The sequence below is a fragment of the Kryptolebias marmoratus genome, linkage group LG20 (assembly GCF_001649575.2).
Source record: "Kryptolebias marmoratus isolate JLee-2015 linkage group LG20, ASM164957v2, whole genome shotgun sequence".
NCBI classification, from domain to species: Eukaryota; Metazoa; Chordata; class Actinopteri; order Cyprinodontiformes; family Rivulidae; genus Kryptolebias; species Kryptolebias marmoratus.
In genome coordinates, this window is record NC_051449.1 from 11,825,627 (window position 1) to 11,841,884 (window position 16,258).

The 16,258-nt window shown below is 36.2% G+C and overlaps 1 protein-coding gene across 3 annotated transcripts in view; it reads left to right on the forward strand.

Annotated features, from left to right (window-relative positions):
- The window catches only part of tnr (tenascin R (restrictin, janusin)), a 154,113-nt gene that overhangs the window by 115,396 nt on the left and 22,459 nt on the right, over positions 1 to 16,258 (forward strand). For 2 of the 3 annotated variants that reach the window (XM_017422513.3, XM_017422514.3), the window contains exons 18-23: positions 1,301 to 1,434; positions 1,601 to 1,730; positions 5,256 to 5,522; positions 7,787 to 7,906; positions 8,277 to 8,420; positions 15,243 to 15,362. In XM_017422513.3, the coding sequence (XP_017278002.1) occupies positions 1,301 to 1,434; positions 1,601 to 1,730; positions 5,256 to 5,522; positions 7,787 to 7,906; positions 8,277 to 8,420; positions 15,243 to 15,362 (915 nt within the window). The remainder of the gene's footprint in view (positions 1 to 1,300; positions 1,435 to 1,600; positions 1,731 to 5,255; positions 5,523 to 7,786; positions 7,907 to 8,276; positions 8,421 to 15,242; positions 15,363 to 16,258) is intronic. The other variant, XM_017422515.3, reaches the window with a different exon arrangement.

Consider the following 16,258-nt stretch of genomic DNA (forward strand, 5'->3'; position numbering starts at 1 on the left):
GAATACTTTTTGGGACCAAAAAGAACAGTATCAAACTTATCAATGAATGTCAGGCAATGTTTGGCCCTCCAGGATTTAATAATTAAATGACAGAGTGTGAAATTAATGAAGCTGCTGGAGTTCATGGGTTTTATTTGCATGTACTATACACCTGTGTAAAAATACTGTAAAGTACAGTATTATCTTAAATATGGTTGCAGCTTGATGAATGTTGCTTCTCTTAATAGAGTCGAGTTTGATAACTAAGTAAACAAAAATGCAAGGAGAAACCTGCGTTAAAAAAAAAGGCCTTAGCTTTCTCTTTCTCTTTTTAAACTAAGCCTAATATCTGTAAAACTGATAGAATTTTAGCCTTTTTAGTGTTTAATAAAAGTGCTTTAAGCTGGTGGTCATCTTGAATTGAATTGATTCCAAAGGGTAATGAGTTGTAGATGTACATCCAGTGATTACTTTCTGAAAGTTTGATTTAAGTCTGATCAAGGATTTATTAGATAATTTGCTGATGGTACAGACAAATGAACATGTACACACACCTACACGGGCATAAGAATAGCTGTTGGTGGTGACAGGATTTGTATGCCTGGGGTGCTTTAAAATAATAATTAGGATTTTCTTGAAATGGTGTTCTGTGGAGCCATCGGTAACCTGGGTTTTACCTGCAGCAGAAATCGTTTTAGAGTATAAGACAGAAGTTCTTTCAGGGAAGTTGAGCAAATGGCTCTTCAGAGCAAGGGCGAGACCAGAAATGGTCCGTGTGAAACTTGTATTGCAGATCAGAGCATTTTCAGCCTAACTGATCAGAGAAACTGATGCAAAAGTATTACATTGTAAAAACAAAAAAGCTTTTATAGCAGTTTTATTGATTTATGTTTAATTAAATTTAAACCACTTACTTTTTCCATCACATTGTCTGCCCAGTTACGCTTAACATGCTGCACTTTCTTTGCAATGCATGTTTCACAGAGACTTTACTGGTAACGGACCACCGACAACTCAGTCATCAGTTTAATTAAATAACCATGGAGTTGTTTTACGTAGCAGAAATATACTTTCAACTGGCCTTGCTCATTCTAGCTATTAGCTCATCTCCTCCCAAGAGATAATATCTGCTTTATGTTCCAAACTGATAGTACTCTGAGCAACTTCTACTGCAGGTAAGATATTGATTACTGATAAAAACAAAACTTCAACAATTCTAACTATTACTTTTGTTTTGGGCTATTGTTTTAAAAATTTTCCTGAAAATGTTTCATAGCACTTGTGCATTTAGTGAAATCTGTTTTTCCTTCTTCTACTGTAGGTCTAGATGTACCCCTGGATCTAACTGTGACGGCCTCGACTGAGGAATCCATCACTCTGGCTTGGGGTGTGGTGCAGGGTCCGATCGACCACTACAGGGTCACCTACACATCTTCCTCTGGCATCACAACTGAGGTAATACATACAACAAATAATCTGTTTTTGTTTTTTTTAGTAAAATGTATGAATTATGTGCAATTTTCTGTTTCCATTTAGATCTTACAAGGCTCTAAACTGTTTTATTAAGTGATATTCCAGTGCACAGTTCTCCTTAATCTGCATTTTATTCTCTCTGTTTCAGCTGACAGTGCCCAAAGATGTAACCACCACCACGCTGACAGATCTTGAGCCGGGAACTGAGTACACCATCACTGTAGCAGCAAGAAGAGGGAGACAGCAGAGCACAGCGGCAACCATAGACGCCTTCACAGGTAGAAATAAAAAGGTGTTAGTTTTACATCAAGACAAGCTTAAATAAACAACTAAAACACATCTCTAAATGGTGCAAAAATAGCATTTCAGTTGAATGGGAGTGGGATGAGATCGTTCTTTTGATAAACAAAGCAGTTTGCTGTGTGCCTTTTTTTTATTACAGTTGCACAAAAACTTTTCTAAACAGTATCACTTTAAGCCACTCAGTCATCAGGAAGCGCTGAAATAAATGAATTCCCGTGTGCCTCTGCACAGATAAAGACATGAAAGATCAGCCAATTACGGCAGAAAGCAAGAGACAGTTCTAAAAACAGTGTTGCATAATCGAGTAAATGGTGAATATAATGAACTAAAGTGTGGCAGCAGGGAAGGTGAGTCACACGCAAAGAAAACAGGGGACCTTAAAAGACTTTGAAGAAGCAATTAGGAGAAGTAAATTATTCAAGTAAGCTAATGAGCTTCTTACAAGTGTTTCTTTTTTTTTGCACTTCTGTTTTGCATCTAAATCTTTTTTGTGTTTGTTTCTTCTAAAATATGTTCAGTGCCACATTTTCACAGTCATGCTTTCACACTCAACAGTCTCTGATTACCTAAAGTTATTTATTTCCTTTCAGTCACAGTTTAGGTGTTTTTTTGGGGGTTTTTTTCCAGTCATGTCTATCCATTTGACAACATGTCAGAGCACCCATCAATCCTCTTAACTTTGTAAGCTTTTGTTATTTTTGCAAAAGGCTTGATGTGACTTTTAGTTACACAAAGGATGATGTCCAAATGATGGACATGCGCTTACCTGCTGTCAATTTTGTCATTTTTTTTCTCACCACGGCTGTCATTATCATCATCATCATTCCTTTTCTTCTCCTCTGCAACCGTCGTAGCAGTTGTCATCATCACATCACCATCATCATCATCATCATCTTTCTCTTTTGTTCACTATGGCTCCTTCAGTAACTCAGCTTTAACCATCTGCAGAGAGAGACGAGAACAGACTAAAATGACAGATCAAGGGAGTAGCTAGAAAAATATTGAATCGTGTGCAATCTTCCTCTCCACTGTGTCACATTGACAGCAACTGTCTGTTTGCATACAGGTCCATTTGTGAGAGTAGAATCAATAAATTATTGGTTGCAGATTTTCTTTTTTTAACATCTTTCTATTTAAAAGACAGGTGAGAGATTTACAGAGGGTTTTTTTTTTAATCATATAGAAAGCAAGGTCAGCTAACCAAGCATGACCAGTCTTATTCTCACATCGTCTATTTTTAATACAGTGGCTTTTTTAACAACAAGAACATAAACATGGGTGCACAGCAATAAATAAAGATCTGAGATGTATATATGTTTATCCTATGTCTGATTGGCAACTTGTACTTCTGAACCTCTTGTACTAATTGAGCCTGATTTTTTATATATTTTTTGGCAGAATTAACCTAATTAACCAAATTAACCTTTTACTGCAGTGTAAGAAAAAGGCAATATCTCCTCTAAGGAGGGACTGCTTGCATCATGTTAAGACGGACCTACAGTGTACAGAATTTACCAATCAAGCTCTTTAAAGTGGGATTCAGATTGTCTTGCAAAGGATGCCCTGTTTGACCATAGTTCTGTGAATTTATAATGTTGTAAACAAAGTAAAATAGGTGTTTTTTTTTCTTTCTATATGCCTCATTAACCAGGTCTATCCACTACTCTGTTGTAGGTGGGTCAGGGTGGTGCCAGTGTCAGGTTAAGCCTTTTCTCCCTGAGGAAATGAGAATGTTAAATAAGTAGGTGTTTGCTCTTCCCAGGATAAAAGTGAAAAACTGGAAGGCTATTTTTATGTGTGATATATTATTATTATTTTACATATTTCTGTACAGAACAGTTTGAATTTTGGACAGTCTCAGAATATATGCCAATAATTCACTTTCTAATTTCCACAAAGTCTTCAGCACTTTGGATCATTCCCCTCAAAGTGTGCTTTCTGTTCTGTGTTGTATATATATATATATATATATATATATATATATATATATATATATATATATATATATATGCCAAAAAAGTGAATTAGTGCCTTTCCACTAGAATTTATAGTAATCTTTTCATTCCTATTTTGAACTCTGACTACTGCCTTGATTTCCCATCTGTCTTTTTACAGATGTGGATAAATTCATTTCTTCCGTTGAAGAAAAAAAAACCGACAATGGTTTTATTAAAATAACTTGAGAGTGACAGAAGTAAAAAGAAAAAAATGACTGCAAATCAAGTAATGAAAAAAAAAGACTGCTTATGAATTGTGGCTCCAGAAAAATATTTTAAATAAAACAAAACTGGCTTTGACAGACAGGATGTCACCCTTAAGATTTTGCTGTGCAACCTTTTAAGGCAATCATTGGAATCAAGTGATTGCAAGTGACGCAAACAGAAATAAGAGTGATAAATCACTTTCATGAAGTTTAACAATGGCTTATCTTCTTTGTTTATATACAGTTCAAACCTAGTTCATGAGAAACAACCTTTTCCCACACAAGTAAAAATCACAAACGTCTTCTTGCGTCTGTGTATCAGTGCACTGAAAATATTAATCATCACATACAGTACATTGCTTCTGTGTGGTCACTGTTGCTTCGTCTCATTTCTAAATTATTAATTCTACAAATGGCTTTCTGTCATGTTGATCAAAGACCTTCATCATAACCAATAGCATCACATTGCAGTGGCTCATTCCTTTTGCAATATTTAACATGTAATTAAAGTAAAACCACACTTTTCTCTTATAAAAAAGTAGTGGGTCCCTTTCTGTATCCCATTTTCTACGCCTGCTGCACACAAGGGCACTAAAGCATAATATTGTGTGCTACAAAAAGGCGCCTTTGTGGTACTGTTTTTGCTGATTACTTAGCAGTAGTACACGACGACAGCTTGTGAACGATGTAAGAGTTCACAGAGAAGAATAGAGAAGCAGCACTGTGTAAACAATGCAGGTTTCATATGATGATTGATTACGAAAGGACCTTTACAGCTTGTGTTTAAACTGGATGAATCAGTAAAGGAGAAGTCAAAGGTGCCATATTTTTTCTTGCAGTTTATACGAAGACGCATTGCTAATCAAATTAAATTCCTCTTGCATTTGTTGCTGTGTCAGCTTCTGCACTGGTTCCTTTTTCATTACATCACCTCTCATCCAGGTCACGAATAAAAGCAACCGCATCTGCCATCAATACGTCTTTTCCTCTTTTATTTTTCTTACAAACAGTCCCATCCCATCTTCATCTTAATGCCAGACAATCTCATTAGTTTCCACTTTTCATGACTAATTAAATCATTACTGCCACATGTTGGTGGTACACTTTGGCTTAAGGCTGTACTTAAGGCTGATTTTCTCAGCTCTAACATAAACAGCCTATCTTGGAGTGCTTTTATCCCTCATTGCACAACTTGTCTGTCATCTTCATACATCCACCAACTTTCTCCTTCACTGCAGGATTTTTATCCATCCTTGAAAGCTGTCTGGTGATTTCTAAACCCCCCCATTCCCTCCAGGAATCCGATCCGTGAGCCACCTCTACGTGTCAGAGGTGACTTCAGACTCAGTATTAGTGGCGTGGACCGCCCCAGCACCACCCGCTGACCTCTTCATTCTGAGCTACAGCTCTGCAGATGGGACTGACACCTCTAAGGTGACGCTGGATGGCTCCAAGACGAGGTCACTGGTCCAGGGCCTGCTGCCATCCACTCACTACACTGTCAGTCTAATCACAATACAGGGGGATGTTACCTCTGAGCCCATTACAGCATCACTCACGACAGGTGAGCGGCTTGAATTCACAGGGAAGTGCTTTAAAATAAATGAAAACACATCAACCTAAATGCTTGTAGCCTTGTATGAGCTTTGTTGAAACAATTATTGCTTGGGAAAATCAATACAGCGTGTTAATAGGCACCATGGGAGTTCTGTGAGCGTTAAATGAGATCATGCTCAAAGCAACATGGAATCAGTGGGTTTTCTTGGTAACTTGTAAAGTGTTTTGTACAGAAAATGTCAGGTCAATAAAAAATGAGGGAAAAATTACCAACAAAAGGGCAATGTCATGTATTTAACTTACTTGTTCTTGAGCCAGTAAATCCCACTATTGCTGCAAATATGAAAGGGTTACACAATTCCCCATACTGGAACTGATGGAACTGGGTGCACCTGAATTCTAAGCTGAGTTGAGCAAAAAAGAAGGAATCAGGGGAAAATTATTATTATGAAAAGTGGTGAATATGGTTAAGTATAAAAAGGGTAGTAGTGATTTTTTTTGTTTGTTTCTTTGTGTTATCAGATGACTGAAGTTTGCCACAAATAAAATCTGAGTGAATAAACCAGGCTGAGTAAGGATCCAGTGTTTGTTCTGATTCTGACTAATAAGCCATTGTTGGTTCTGAATTCAAATTTAAAATTGTATTACCAGAAAGCCTTTTTTTGAGAAACTTCTGATGGATGATGTTGTTTAAAAGAGAAGGCTGCTGTTTGACAGCTCAATATTGTATGATTAAAAAAGCCCTGATTTTTACTTTTCCATGTAGCCTCTAATTGAAATATATTTACTTTTTTATTTTGTTCCAAAATTTGATTTTATTTTTCTGAATTTGTTCCTTCCTTAACTTGTTGATGTATTTTTAACTTCTAGAATATTCCTGAGCTAATTCCCAGATGATTTTTTCCCCATTTCATTTGATCTGGTATATGGTGAGACAGAAAAAAAACCTCAAGTGGGATATTTACACTTGGGAAGAGAAATAATGAGAATAAGGTCAACAATGTAACCTTTTGTGATCAACTATGAGTTAAAAAGTATAGAAAGAAATCCTCTTTTTTTCTGAAAGGCAAGAAAAGGAAAATCTATTTATGAAGGACCTTTAAGACAATTAGAGGAAATGAAATAATAAAGATGTTAACTTGTGCCAGAAATACAGATTACTGTGCCAGCTTTAAAACAGACAGCACTTCAGCAGCTTAGAGCTTCTTTTCCTGCTCTCCCTTTAGATTAACCCAGAAACAAGAAGCAGATTTTAATGGGGGAAACTGATTGTGAATTTTGAGACAGTACCTCCTGCGCTTCTTTTTGTACTGTAGTAATTTTGCTGTCCCGCTTTGATCATCCTTGTTTGACTGTGAGTGTTTGTGAGGAACTGCACTCCGGCTTTCTTTTTGCAATTTGCTTCAAGCATTACGTTTGAATCATTTGCTACATTTTAAATGTGCTTTCCTCTACATTTTAGCTACAGTACTTACAGGCGATTTGGCTTAGCTGACAGTCATTTTGCCACAATAGTCAGTTCAAACGGTGCTTTGATGTAAGCTTACACACTGCAAATGTTACTGTGATCAACCTGAGGGACATAGTGAATAATCACATTTTTCTGATAGAGCTGTTAATTTGTCTCTTTTTCCATTTTATTCTTCCTGGATATCAAAGCAGTCATATTTGGGGAACATACATCAATGAAAAACAAGTGAAGATTCCCCTATTTTTCCCTTTTTCAAAGCTTTTTTCAGCCTTTTTTCACCTTTGACTTAATAAGTTTCCTACTTTTTTATTAGTAGCTGTGAACTTGTAATAAGCTTAAATGTTTGCTCGAATTATTTTCACTGAAGCCTTCCCACAGCTGCCGAAATTGTCTCAGGAGCTACAAACAAACTGTCGGCAGGAGGATCTCTGCTGTGCAAACTTTGCTCAGTCTCAATGTCAACGTGGTTCATTATATTAATTTATTCAGGAAAACTCCTAGAGATTTTTGTGACAATATCAAAATTTACCTTGCGTTACATTGCTTGAGTCAATGAATAGTTCTGTGTTAAATCATCACAGAAATAAGATTAAATGTTTACCAAGTAAAAATTGGTGACATACTTTAGCACCATGTACATAACTTCCTGAAAGTGCTTCATAGTTTAACTCCCAGTGTGCTCCAAATGGACTTTTGGGACTGGAGCAATGACAACGAGGCTGTCCATTCGCCTGCGTTGTTCATTGTAGAAAGTTTCAACCTGACAGAATTGCATCTTTACCCATGTTTCCCTCTTCTAGGCATGGACCCGCCAAAAGAATTAATAGTGTCAGATGTGACTGAGGATGCAGTGACCATCTCTTGGATCAAACCTCTCGCTCCATTTGAATACTACAAGCTCTCCTACCAGTCAGCCAGAGGTAGAACACATTACACCACAGTACAAACTGCAAATTGTGCCCTAACTGTTTTTTAATATCATGACATTTTTATATTAACTTACACAAATCTCAATGCTGTTTCTAGTTACAGTTAAATGACTGTGACATTTGCTCTCATATATAAGATACATTTTATATTAGAGCATACTGTTACAGTGCTGTGTCATAGCTAATTAATCACAACCTTTTATCAGTCGACTTTAATTGAATTTTAAATTAAATTTCTGCACCGAACAACCGTTCACTCCTTGAAGTATAACACAGAGCCGCTGGCTACATGGTACACCATGTATGTAATGTACGATGGGAGTGGTGCCTAATGTTCTGACGTCTGCGGCTTCTCCTACAGGTCGGGTGGACAGTGAGATGATTGACAGCGATGTGACAAACTACACGCTGTCCAGCTTGTTCCCTGCCACCGAGTATGAGATCTGCATCAGTGCTGTCAGAGGGAGTCAGGAGAGCAGAGTTGTCACCACGTCTGTGTTCACAGGTAGGAGTTAACAACAATACACATAACAAACAGCCACAATAGCTTATATATTTGACTGAATTGGTACTTAGTTTTATTTATCCGACTTTCTGTCACAGCTGATCCTTTTGTTTAAAGGTGATGTTGTTTCTTTACTAATTACAAAAACAGAGATAGATTTGTTTCACCACATTTTCATGAGGGTAAAATAAAGTTTTTGTTATTTTTAATCTTTTTCTCATTTATGCAAGTAGCCCCGGAAAAATGTGGGCATGACTTGCCAGAAAAGTTGGGTTTCTTATTTGTTTTTCCAACAAATTGGAAAGAATATCAACAGGGCAGGGCAGTTATGGGCCATATATAACAATTATTGTAAAACAATTGAATTATACAGGTATCCCTTAAAGGAGGGGAAAAATGAACAATGTCAGAAGAAGTAAAAACAAATCAAAACCTGATGACAAAAAAAAAACAAAACCCAAGGCTCCTCTAAAAAGCTAGTTGTTTTTTTTCAAATAAAATTGTTTTTGACAAATAAATTCCCAAGTTCACAATATTTCCACTGTGGGTGCATATTACAACTGAATTATTTATTTTTCTGCCCAAATAAAAAAATCGCAGAAAACTCATGTTAATTTTTCTGTTTTCTTTTCTTCACCTTTTTGTTTAAAAAGCTTCATTTTAGTTACTGTTTCTGAAGCTCTATTTCATAAAAGCCACCCGTTGGTCAGAAAATTTATCAAAAATTGCTGAGTGCAAGACAGAATTTTATTCTTTTAGCTGCACCAAATTGGTCTGTTGGTGGATAAAAAAACTGTTTTTGAGGAGCTGTATTAAAAAAGAAAAAGCTCAGACTACAAACACTGAGGAACAGTGCTTTCAGTTGGGACGAATAGGTAATATTTTTTTGTGTGCTTTGGTTTTGCAACTGCAAAACTGTTAACACTTAAAATTGTGACATGTTAAAATTCAGTACATGAGAGACTAAAACCAGATAACTGTTCACATCTTTGCTTGATCATTAACTAAGACAACATGACTTTCTAATTTGGGACTCTTTGACTATAAGGTTTTCTCAGCTATAAATACTTGCGCTATACTTGCTGAAATAAATGAGGAGTTCCATCTCTGCCACACAGTCAGACCATTTGTTCTACTCACACCTGTGCAAAGGGCTCCCATGTACACGCTTGCAGAAACACGTCACATAAAATCGAAATATACAGCCGACTTTGCAGGAGGTTTGGTCTTTCCTGCTGCAACAGATGAAACTGTCCACGCCATGATTCTGTAATTGGTTACCACCTCCCAGCTCCATCTCACTTTGTGCCATCACTCTTGCTGCTTTCCTCTGTTACTTACCTCTTTATCCATTTGACTCACTTCGATCTTTCACTATGCCTGTCTGTCTTTGTCTTTCAGTTTGCTTTTTTTGTTTCTTCCCCCATCTCTCTGCTGTTGCTCCCAATCACCTCTGTCTCTCTTTTTGCTTCCTTTTTTATATAAAATATATCAATTAATTGCTCTTAAATGTGGCACTTAATCATAATTTAGGAGATAGTAAAGCTTTGGTTTTCTTCATCTTTCACACACACAGTTGGAGATAACGTTCATCTTTTCAAAAAGAAATCAGGTAACCTGACATTAACACACACTGCCTATGCTGTATGTATAATTTGTGAGTGTTCAATGAAGGAAAAAAGCCAGAATAAAAAGCCGAGCCCACCTCTCTACCTCTCCATTGTGCTATCTGCTCCTTCTTCCAACAATCCCAGCGTACTTATGACAAACAGAGCCGTCTGAGCTGTAATAGCCTAAAAAGAACATAAGTCCCAAGTCAAGATTGTTAGGAATGGTAAATAACATTTTCCTCACACAGCACAATGTACAACCAGGGACACTTTAATACAGCTTTCAACAACAATACATAAAAGGGATTGGGAAGTGTAATCCAACATTGCCTGGCCAAGGATGTAATGACTTGAGTAAGACCACAGTTGCTACATACCTCACTTCCATAATCAATTATCCTAAGAGGGGCTGAAAAAGCAGCAAGCCATTTTTCATTTTGCCAACACAGCAGGTACTGTTAATCTAAAATGAATCTGGCAGGGCTGACACTGAATGGACTGTGTGAGGCTCTGTTCAAGGGCTAATGACTGTGCTCATTAGGAAAGTGTCAGGACCTCTCACTCTTCCCAAAACAGGAGTTGGCTGAAATTCTTCTTTTCTACCAAGTGTCTCAAAGATATGTGGATATGTCAATTAATTTGGAAGCAAACTTTTAAATTAATGCCTTGTTTCACACACAAAAAAAAGTCACACTCACTGTCAGAAACTCAACATATATAACCAGTAATTAAAATAAATTATTAATGATTGCCACCAAAGGCAAAAATATTTTATTATCCAGTGGACAGATTTTAATGTCACTTTTACAAAGTATTGATTGAGTATAATTACTGCTCCTAAAACTATTCCTACTACTTTTTTATTTATGAAGCACTTAAAAAAACAGCTGCAACAAAGTGATGTACATGCAAAATAAAAATAAAAAAACAATATAGCAACAACCAAAAAATATAAAATATAAAAAGTGAAAAATAACAATAAAACCAGTAAAAACAATAAAACAGAAGTAAAATGAACAAAAGCAAGTGTTAAAAATGTATTTTTAGAAGAGTTTTAAAATTTGATAGTCTTGAAGCAGCAAAAAGACACCCTGTACCTTCTGAACCTCCGGTTAGACTTCAGCACCTCCAGGAGCAGCTGATCAGCTGGGCCGACCTGAGGCACTGAGCAGGAGTGTACAGGTGAAGCAGCTCAGAGAGGAAGGACGGGGCAAGACCATTTGAACTTTTAAGAACAAATGAAAGAATCTTAAAATGAACTCTAAAATGCACGGGGTGCAGAGTGGGGGTGATGTGGTCCCTCTTACAAATCCTAGTTAGAAGCTGAGCAGCAGCATTCTGGACTAACTGGAGATGTTTGAGGGAGGACCAGAAATTGCTCATTCTGAAAACCCAGAAAATTTAAATTAGAATAAAATAATTTGAACTACCACAACCAGGAAAAAAGAAGCAGGTAACAAAAATAAATGGATGGATGGATAATTTAAAAAATACTTCAAATGATAGTTTTGTCAGTGTCACAAAAACCTCATGATAATTAAACACATTTAGAAGGTACCTTAACATACTATTGGGGTAATAATAATTAACTGTTAATCTACATACTGATTAAGCCCTCAAACAATCTTTCAGGATTAGTTTCCAAGTGCACCAACTAAAAACTAATCTTCATAGAGAAATTGATTGTAATTATTGGTTACGTTTCACTTCTCAAATTATTGAATTAGCAACCATTTTACTCAAACACAATATTTCTTCTATGCATAATTCCTAATCAGCAGGTTTTCGCTGCAGCTCCACACACTTCAGCTCTCACGCTGTAGGAACACCGCTGCTACAGCAGGTACAAATATTTGTGTTTGAGCAGCATGACACGACAAACAGCCACAGGTATAGTTCTGATATTACATGTGTAGAGAATGTTTACACAGTGGGAAGTCACTTCATCTTGATTTTTTTATACCAAGGAGATGAGATACAGATATGAACATGGAGTAACATATCTGTGAGGGTATGTCAAGATTTTCAATCAAGTTTTTTTTTTTCAAATTTGAAAGCATGCTTGTGTGTTTTTACACTAAGATTATTTGATATGTACTACTCTCCCCCAAAACTTCATACTAAAAAGTTCCTCTTTACTTGTTTTTATTTGCTGCTTCACCTTAAAAAGTCACATCACTGTCTCTTCATAACTGTGCTCATATTTCTTTACAGATTAAAACTTCAGATAATTTCTGGTCATTATTTTGTTTTTGTTCATTTTAATTTTGTTTTACTGATACAAACTCAATTAAAAACAAATTCCATTTAAAGTATTTTGCAGCAAAATACTTTCTTTTTTTTGATGTCTAATTCATTGTAATTCTTTACATTCTTTAGATTACATTACATTGGGGATATAAATGTTCTGTTTTGCATGTTGGATTTAATGAGCCTAAACCTTACCAGCCAGTGTCTAGTTACTGCTAGAATACTTGGGAATTTATACATACATTTAGGTTCTTTTATTTTCCTTCAATGTATAACATGTAGAGCAAACGTGTTATATGAGCATACAATGTCAAATAATCATGATTTAAGATCATCACGTTGATTGTAGTCTTTTTTTTTTTACAAAAAAAATAAGCAGATTTTTATACATTATCAATAAAGAACCAATTAAATGGTATTTATTACAAAGTCTAGTCATAAATTTATCAATCATCCTAACACTGAACGAAATTTGGATCTAAATAGCACAAGTCTAATATTACATTTACTAAGTTTACTGGTTTTCATTATTTATGTTTGCAAGTTGTCTATTTAACAATGATCTGGAGGGGACAGTGTGACATGAAACAGGAAGACCTACAAGGAGAGTGACTTTAGTGTCATGAGGTTTTTGTATCACACAAATCCATCAGTGAGCACAGAAAATCCTGGAGTAGAAGTTTTGTGAACGTACAAAAGAAGCCTGAGAGTGAGCACAATGATTCAAAAAGTGCGGTGGAAAATATCTGAGAGCAAAAGCAAGAAATCCGTCTTTGAAATGATAGGTTCTTGATTAAAGTTTGCAGTAAAACACCTTGATATGTTGCTCAGTGCCGTTGACTAACTGAAGTATCTGCTGCTGTTTGGTTTGTGTAAAAGCCTCCGTCGAATCATAAACCAAACTGACCTCATGGCCAGCACAGCAGCGCGCTCCTGGAGTGCATTGTTTAGCAACACTGAAACATACTTTTTTTAGTGTTTCAGAATGATTTAGACATTTAAAAGCAAACTAATCAGCTTAAAGACACACTGAAGAAGGAGAACTTTGATCCCAACAAATAAGATCTCTAAAATATTCCAGTGGTATTCTCACTGTCACTGTCTGTCATTCAAACAAGCTTTTTAGTCAGTTGTGGGTGCCAAAGTCCATTGTGCTGGATTTTAACCATTCTCAGTGTACCAGCAGCTCAAGCAAGCAGACATGGAATATCTGATTTAATCTAAAATATTCTATGCATATTTAGATCTAATCAACATGTTATTTTAATGCCAACAGTAACGGTTTTTGTAATAGTTTCATACACGGGTATATTTACAGGGTGTATCTTCTTTTGTGAAGCTTTCAGCTCAAGCAGAGGTTATAGGCTGATCTTGCAAATGTCAGCATGACTCAGGAGAAAGTTGTCTAAATCCCTGCACTGCAGAGTCTTAATATCACACCTAATAAATAATACAAAGGTGCATGTAAGAGTTGTTTATTTAACTTGTTGTTTGCTTCTCATGAACATTATTTATAATAATCTAAACTAAGTGTGCGTAATAGAGGTAGACTGATTAATTGGTCATTTGAGTAATAAGGCCAATTATTGCAACTTTTAAATAATTGGCATCAGCCAAGCTTGAGCATACTAAAAGCTGACTAACAAGAAAGCACAGCTATTGCCTGCACAGTATTGTTACACCTGACATTACACTCATATGTCAATAAAACAGCCCCTTTCTAACATTGATTTTATCTCTCTAAACTTCAAAACCAAGCATCCAGATTTCATTTCTTTGTTCCTGAACTTAACAAACTTGTATTTCGCCATCTCAAGTAAAACCCTTCGGACCTAAGTCTAAAAGGCTTTATATCTGATGTTGACTAAAGGCTTTCTTTTCATCATCCAGGAAGTTGAAATAAACATGCTACAGTCTGGCAGAAAGTGTGTTTGGGCTTGGAAGCTGAGAAAAGACACATCACTTCAGGGGTGGATCACGCAACAAAATGCTATTTGTTAATTCAATTTACTATGTTATTGTGATTATCTTGTTTTCATAATCATAAAAAAGCAAAACACATAAGTGAATGTTTTATTCATGGCTGAATCTGTGATTCACCGATCCAATCAGGAGATGGTCAGTGATAATTGGATTATCACAGGCCTGGATGAAAGAGGATGATCGGTTTATTTGATTGCGTTTTTGCCATCTTTGCTCCATCTCTGTTGTTATCAAATGAACTCAGGAAGCCTCCATCAGATTTTCTTACATCTTTTTGCAATTAGGTTAATGATTTCAATCCGATTTGTCCGCCTATTGCTACAGTAGGACAGACACTAATTCACTTCGGTGTGCTAATGAGGGCAGTTCTTTTTCACTTTGATGAGGGCATTATTAATCACCTGATCTGGGCGGAAACTCTGGATCTCATACAGAGTTCTGTGATCTCCCGCCATGCTTTCTGTGCCAAAATAACATGCCTGAAGGGCAATTGGGGTTGAAAAACTGAGGTTAAAGGTATAATTAAATTGAAACTCAATTTTGGCATGTCCAGCAGACTGAGAGTGAAATTAGACAAAGGGTGAGGAAACAGTTGGCTAAGGAGAGTATCTGAGCCTGTCTATAGGGTATTTGACTTTCAAAAATCATTCCTTTGCTGAGGATTTACTGAATCTTGAATAGAATGTGTATTAGGAAATTTGTTATGCTATGCAAAGAGGAGTAAGCCTGAAAATAATTTCTGTTTATTTGAGTGTTTAATTGAGAACTATTTTGATTGCTTATATATGCATATTTTTAGGGAGAAATGTCAAACCTTCTTTGGTTTCAGGTACAATATTGTTGCATTTTGCATAAACAAACATGTTGACTTATTTAAATAATAACTTTAGTTAATATGTCTTTATTTGTCACCTCTTTAGAAAACCCTATTTTTCTTATTGCACTCAGCTTGTGTTTTGTGTGTGTGTTAAAATGATAGCAATGGATATGCCTGCTGAGCTGACAGCCCTCAACATCACTCCACAAGGAGCCTTGCTGAGGTGGAATCCCCCCCTGTCCATCGTGGATAACTACGTGCTGACTGTCACACATAACCAGCGTGAGTTATCAATCATTAACCTTCAGTCACTCGTTGTTTCATCAGTGAATTCGCTGCCATTAAAGGACAATTTTTATGCTGTTTTAGTCACCTGGGTGACTCATTTACACTCCTGTTTCTGTAATACTTTAAGTTCACTTGAAGCTGGTGGCTGTTAACCTTAACTTAAGTATGTTTTAGTTGTTCAGTATAACACTTAATTTTATCCTCATTCATCTTAAACATGCTTAAAAAGTTGTCAGGAAAAGAGGCATTCCTCATCAACATACAGGGTGATCGAACACAACACCTTGTCCTGAGCGGTTCAGAAAAAATCTGCGTTACTCAGCAGCTGGAGAGAATGTGTAAAATGACACCTGGCTGACTGGACTGTAACCAGATCGCCTCAGATACAGAAACAGCATGTGTATGCGAAACACATATTTGGGAGCCAGCCCGAACAAGGATTTTGAGAAGTGTAATGTAAGATTTGGACAAATTCCCATGAATGTTAATGTAGTCATCCCAGGTCAATAAATAAAGACTCTGCTGAGTATTGAACTGCATTATAAATAGGATTTATATTGACAAAAACACCCACATAAAATCCAAACCGTTCTGTGTAAAAGCAGAATCATGTTATAGATCTATCTATCTATCTATCTATCTATCTATCTATCTATCTATCTATCTATCTATCTATCTATCTATCTATCTATCTATCTATCTATCTATCTATCTATCACCTTATTTTTTATATATTTTGCTTAAAAGGAACCAGACTTTCTTGTAATTTTCAAGTGGTTTTGGTCAGTAGTTTTTCAGACATATTTAAAGATGTTTCAAAGATTTTCACTCTTTCTCTGCCCATTTCCTGTACCTGATCATGACATACTGTGCTGTGTGTGCTTAAAATG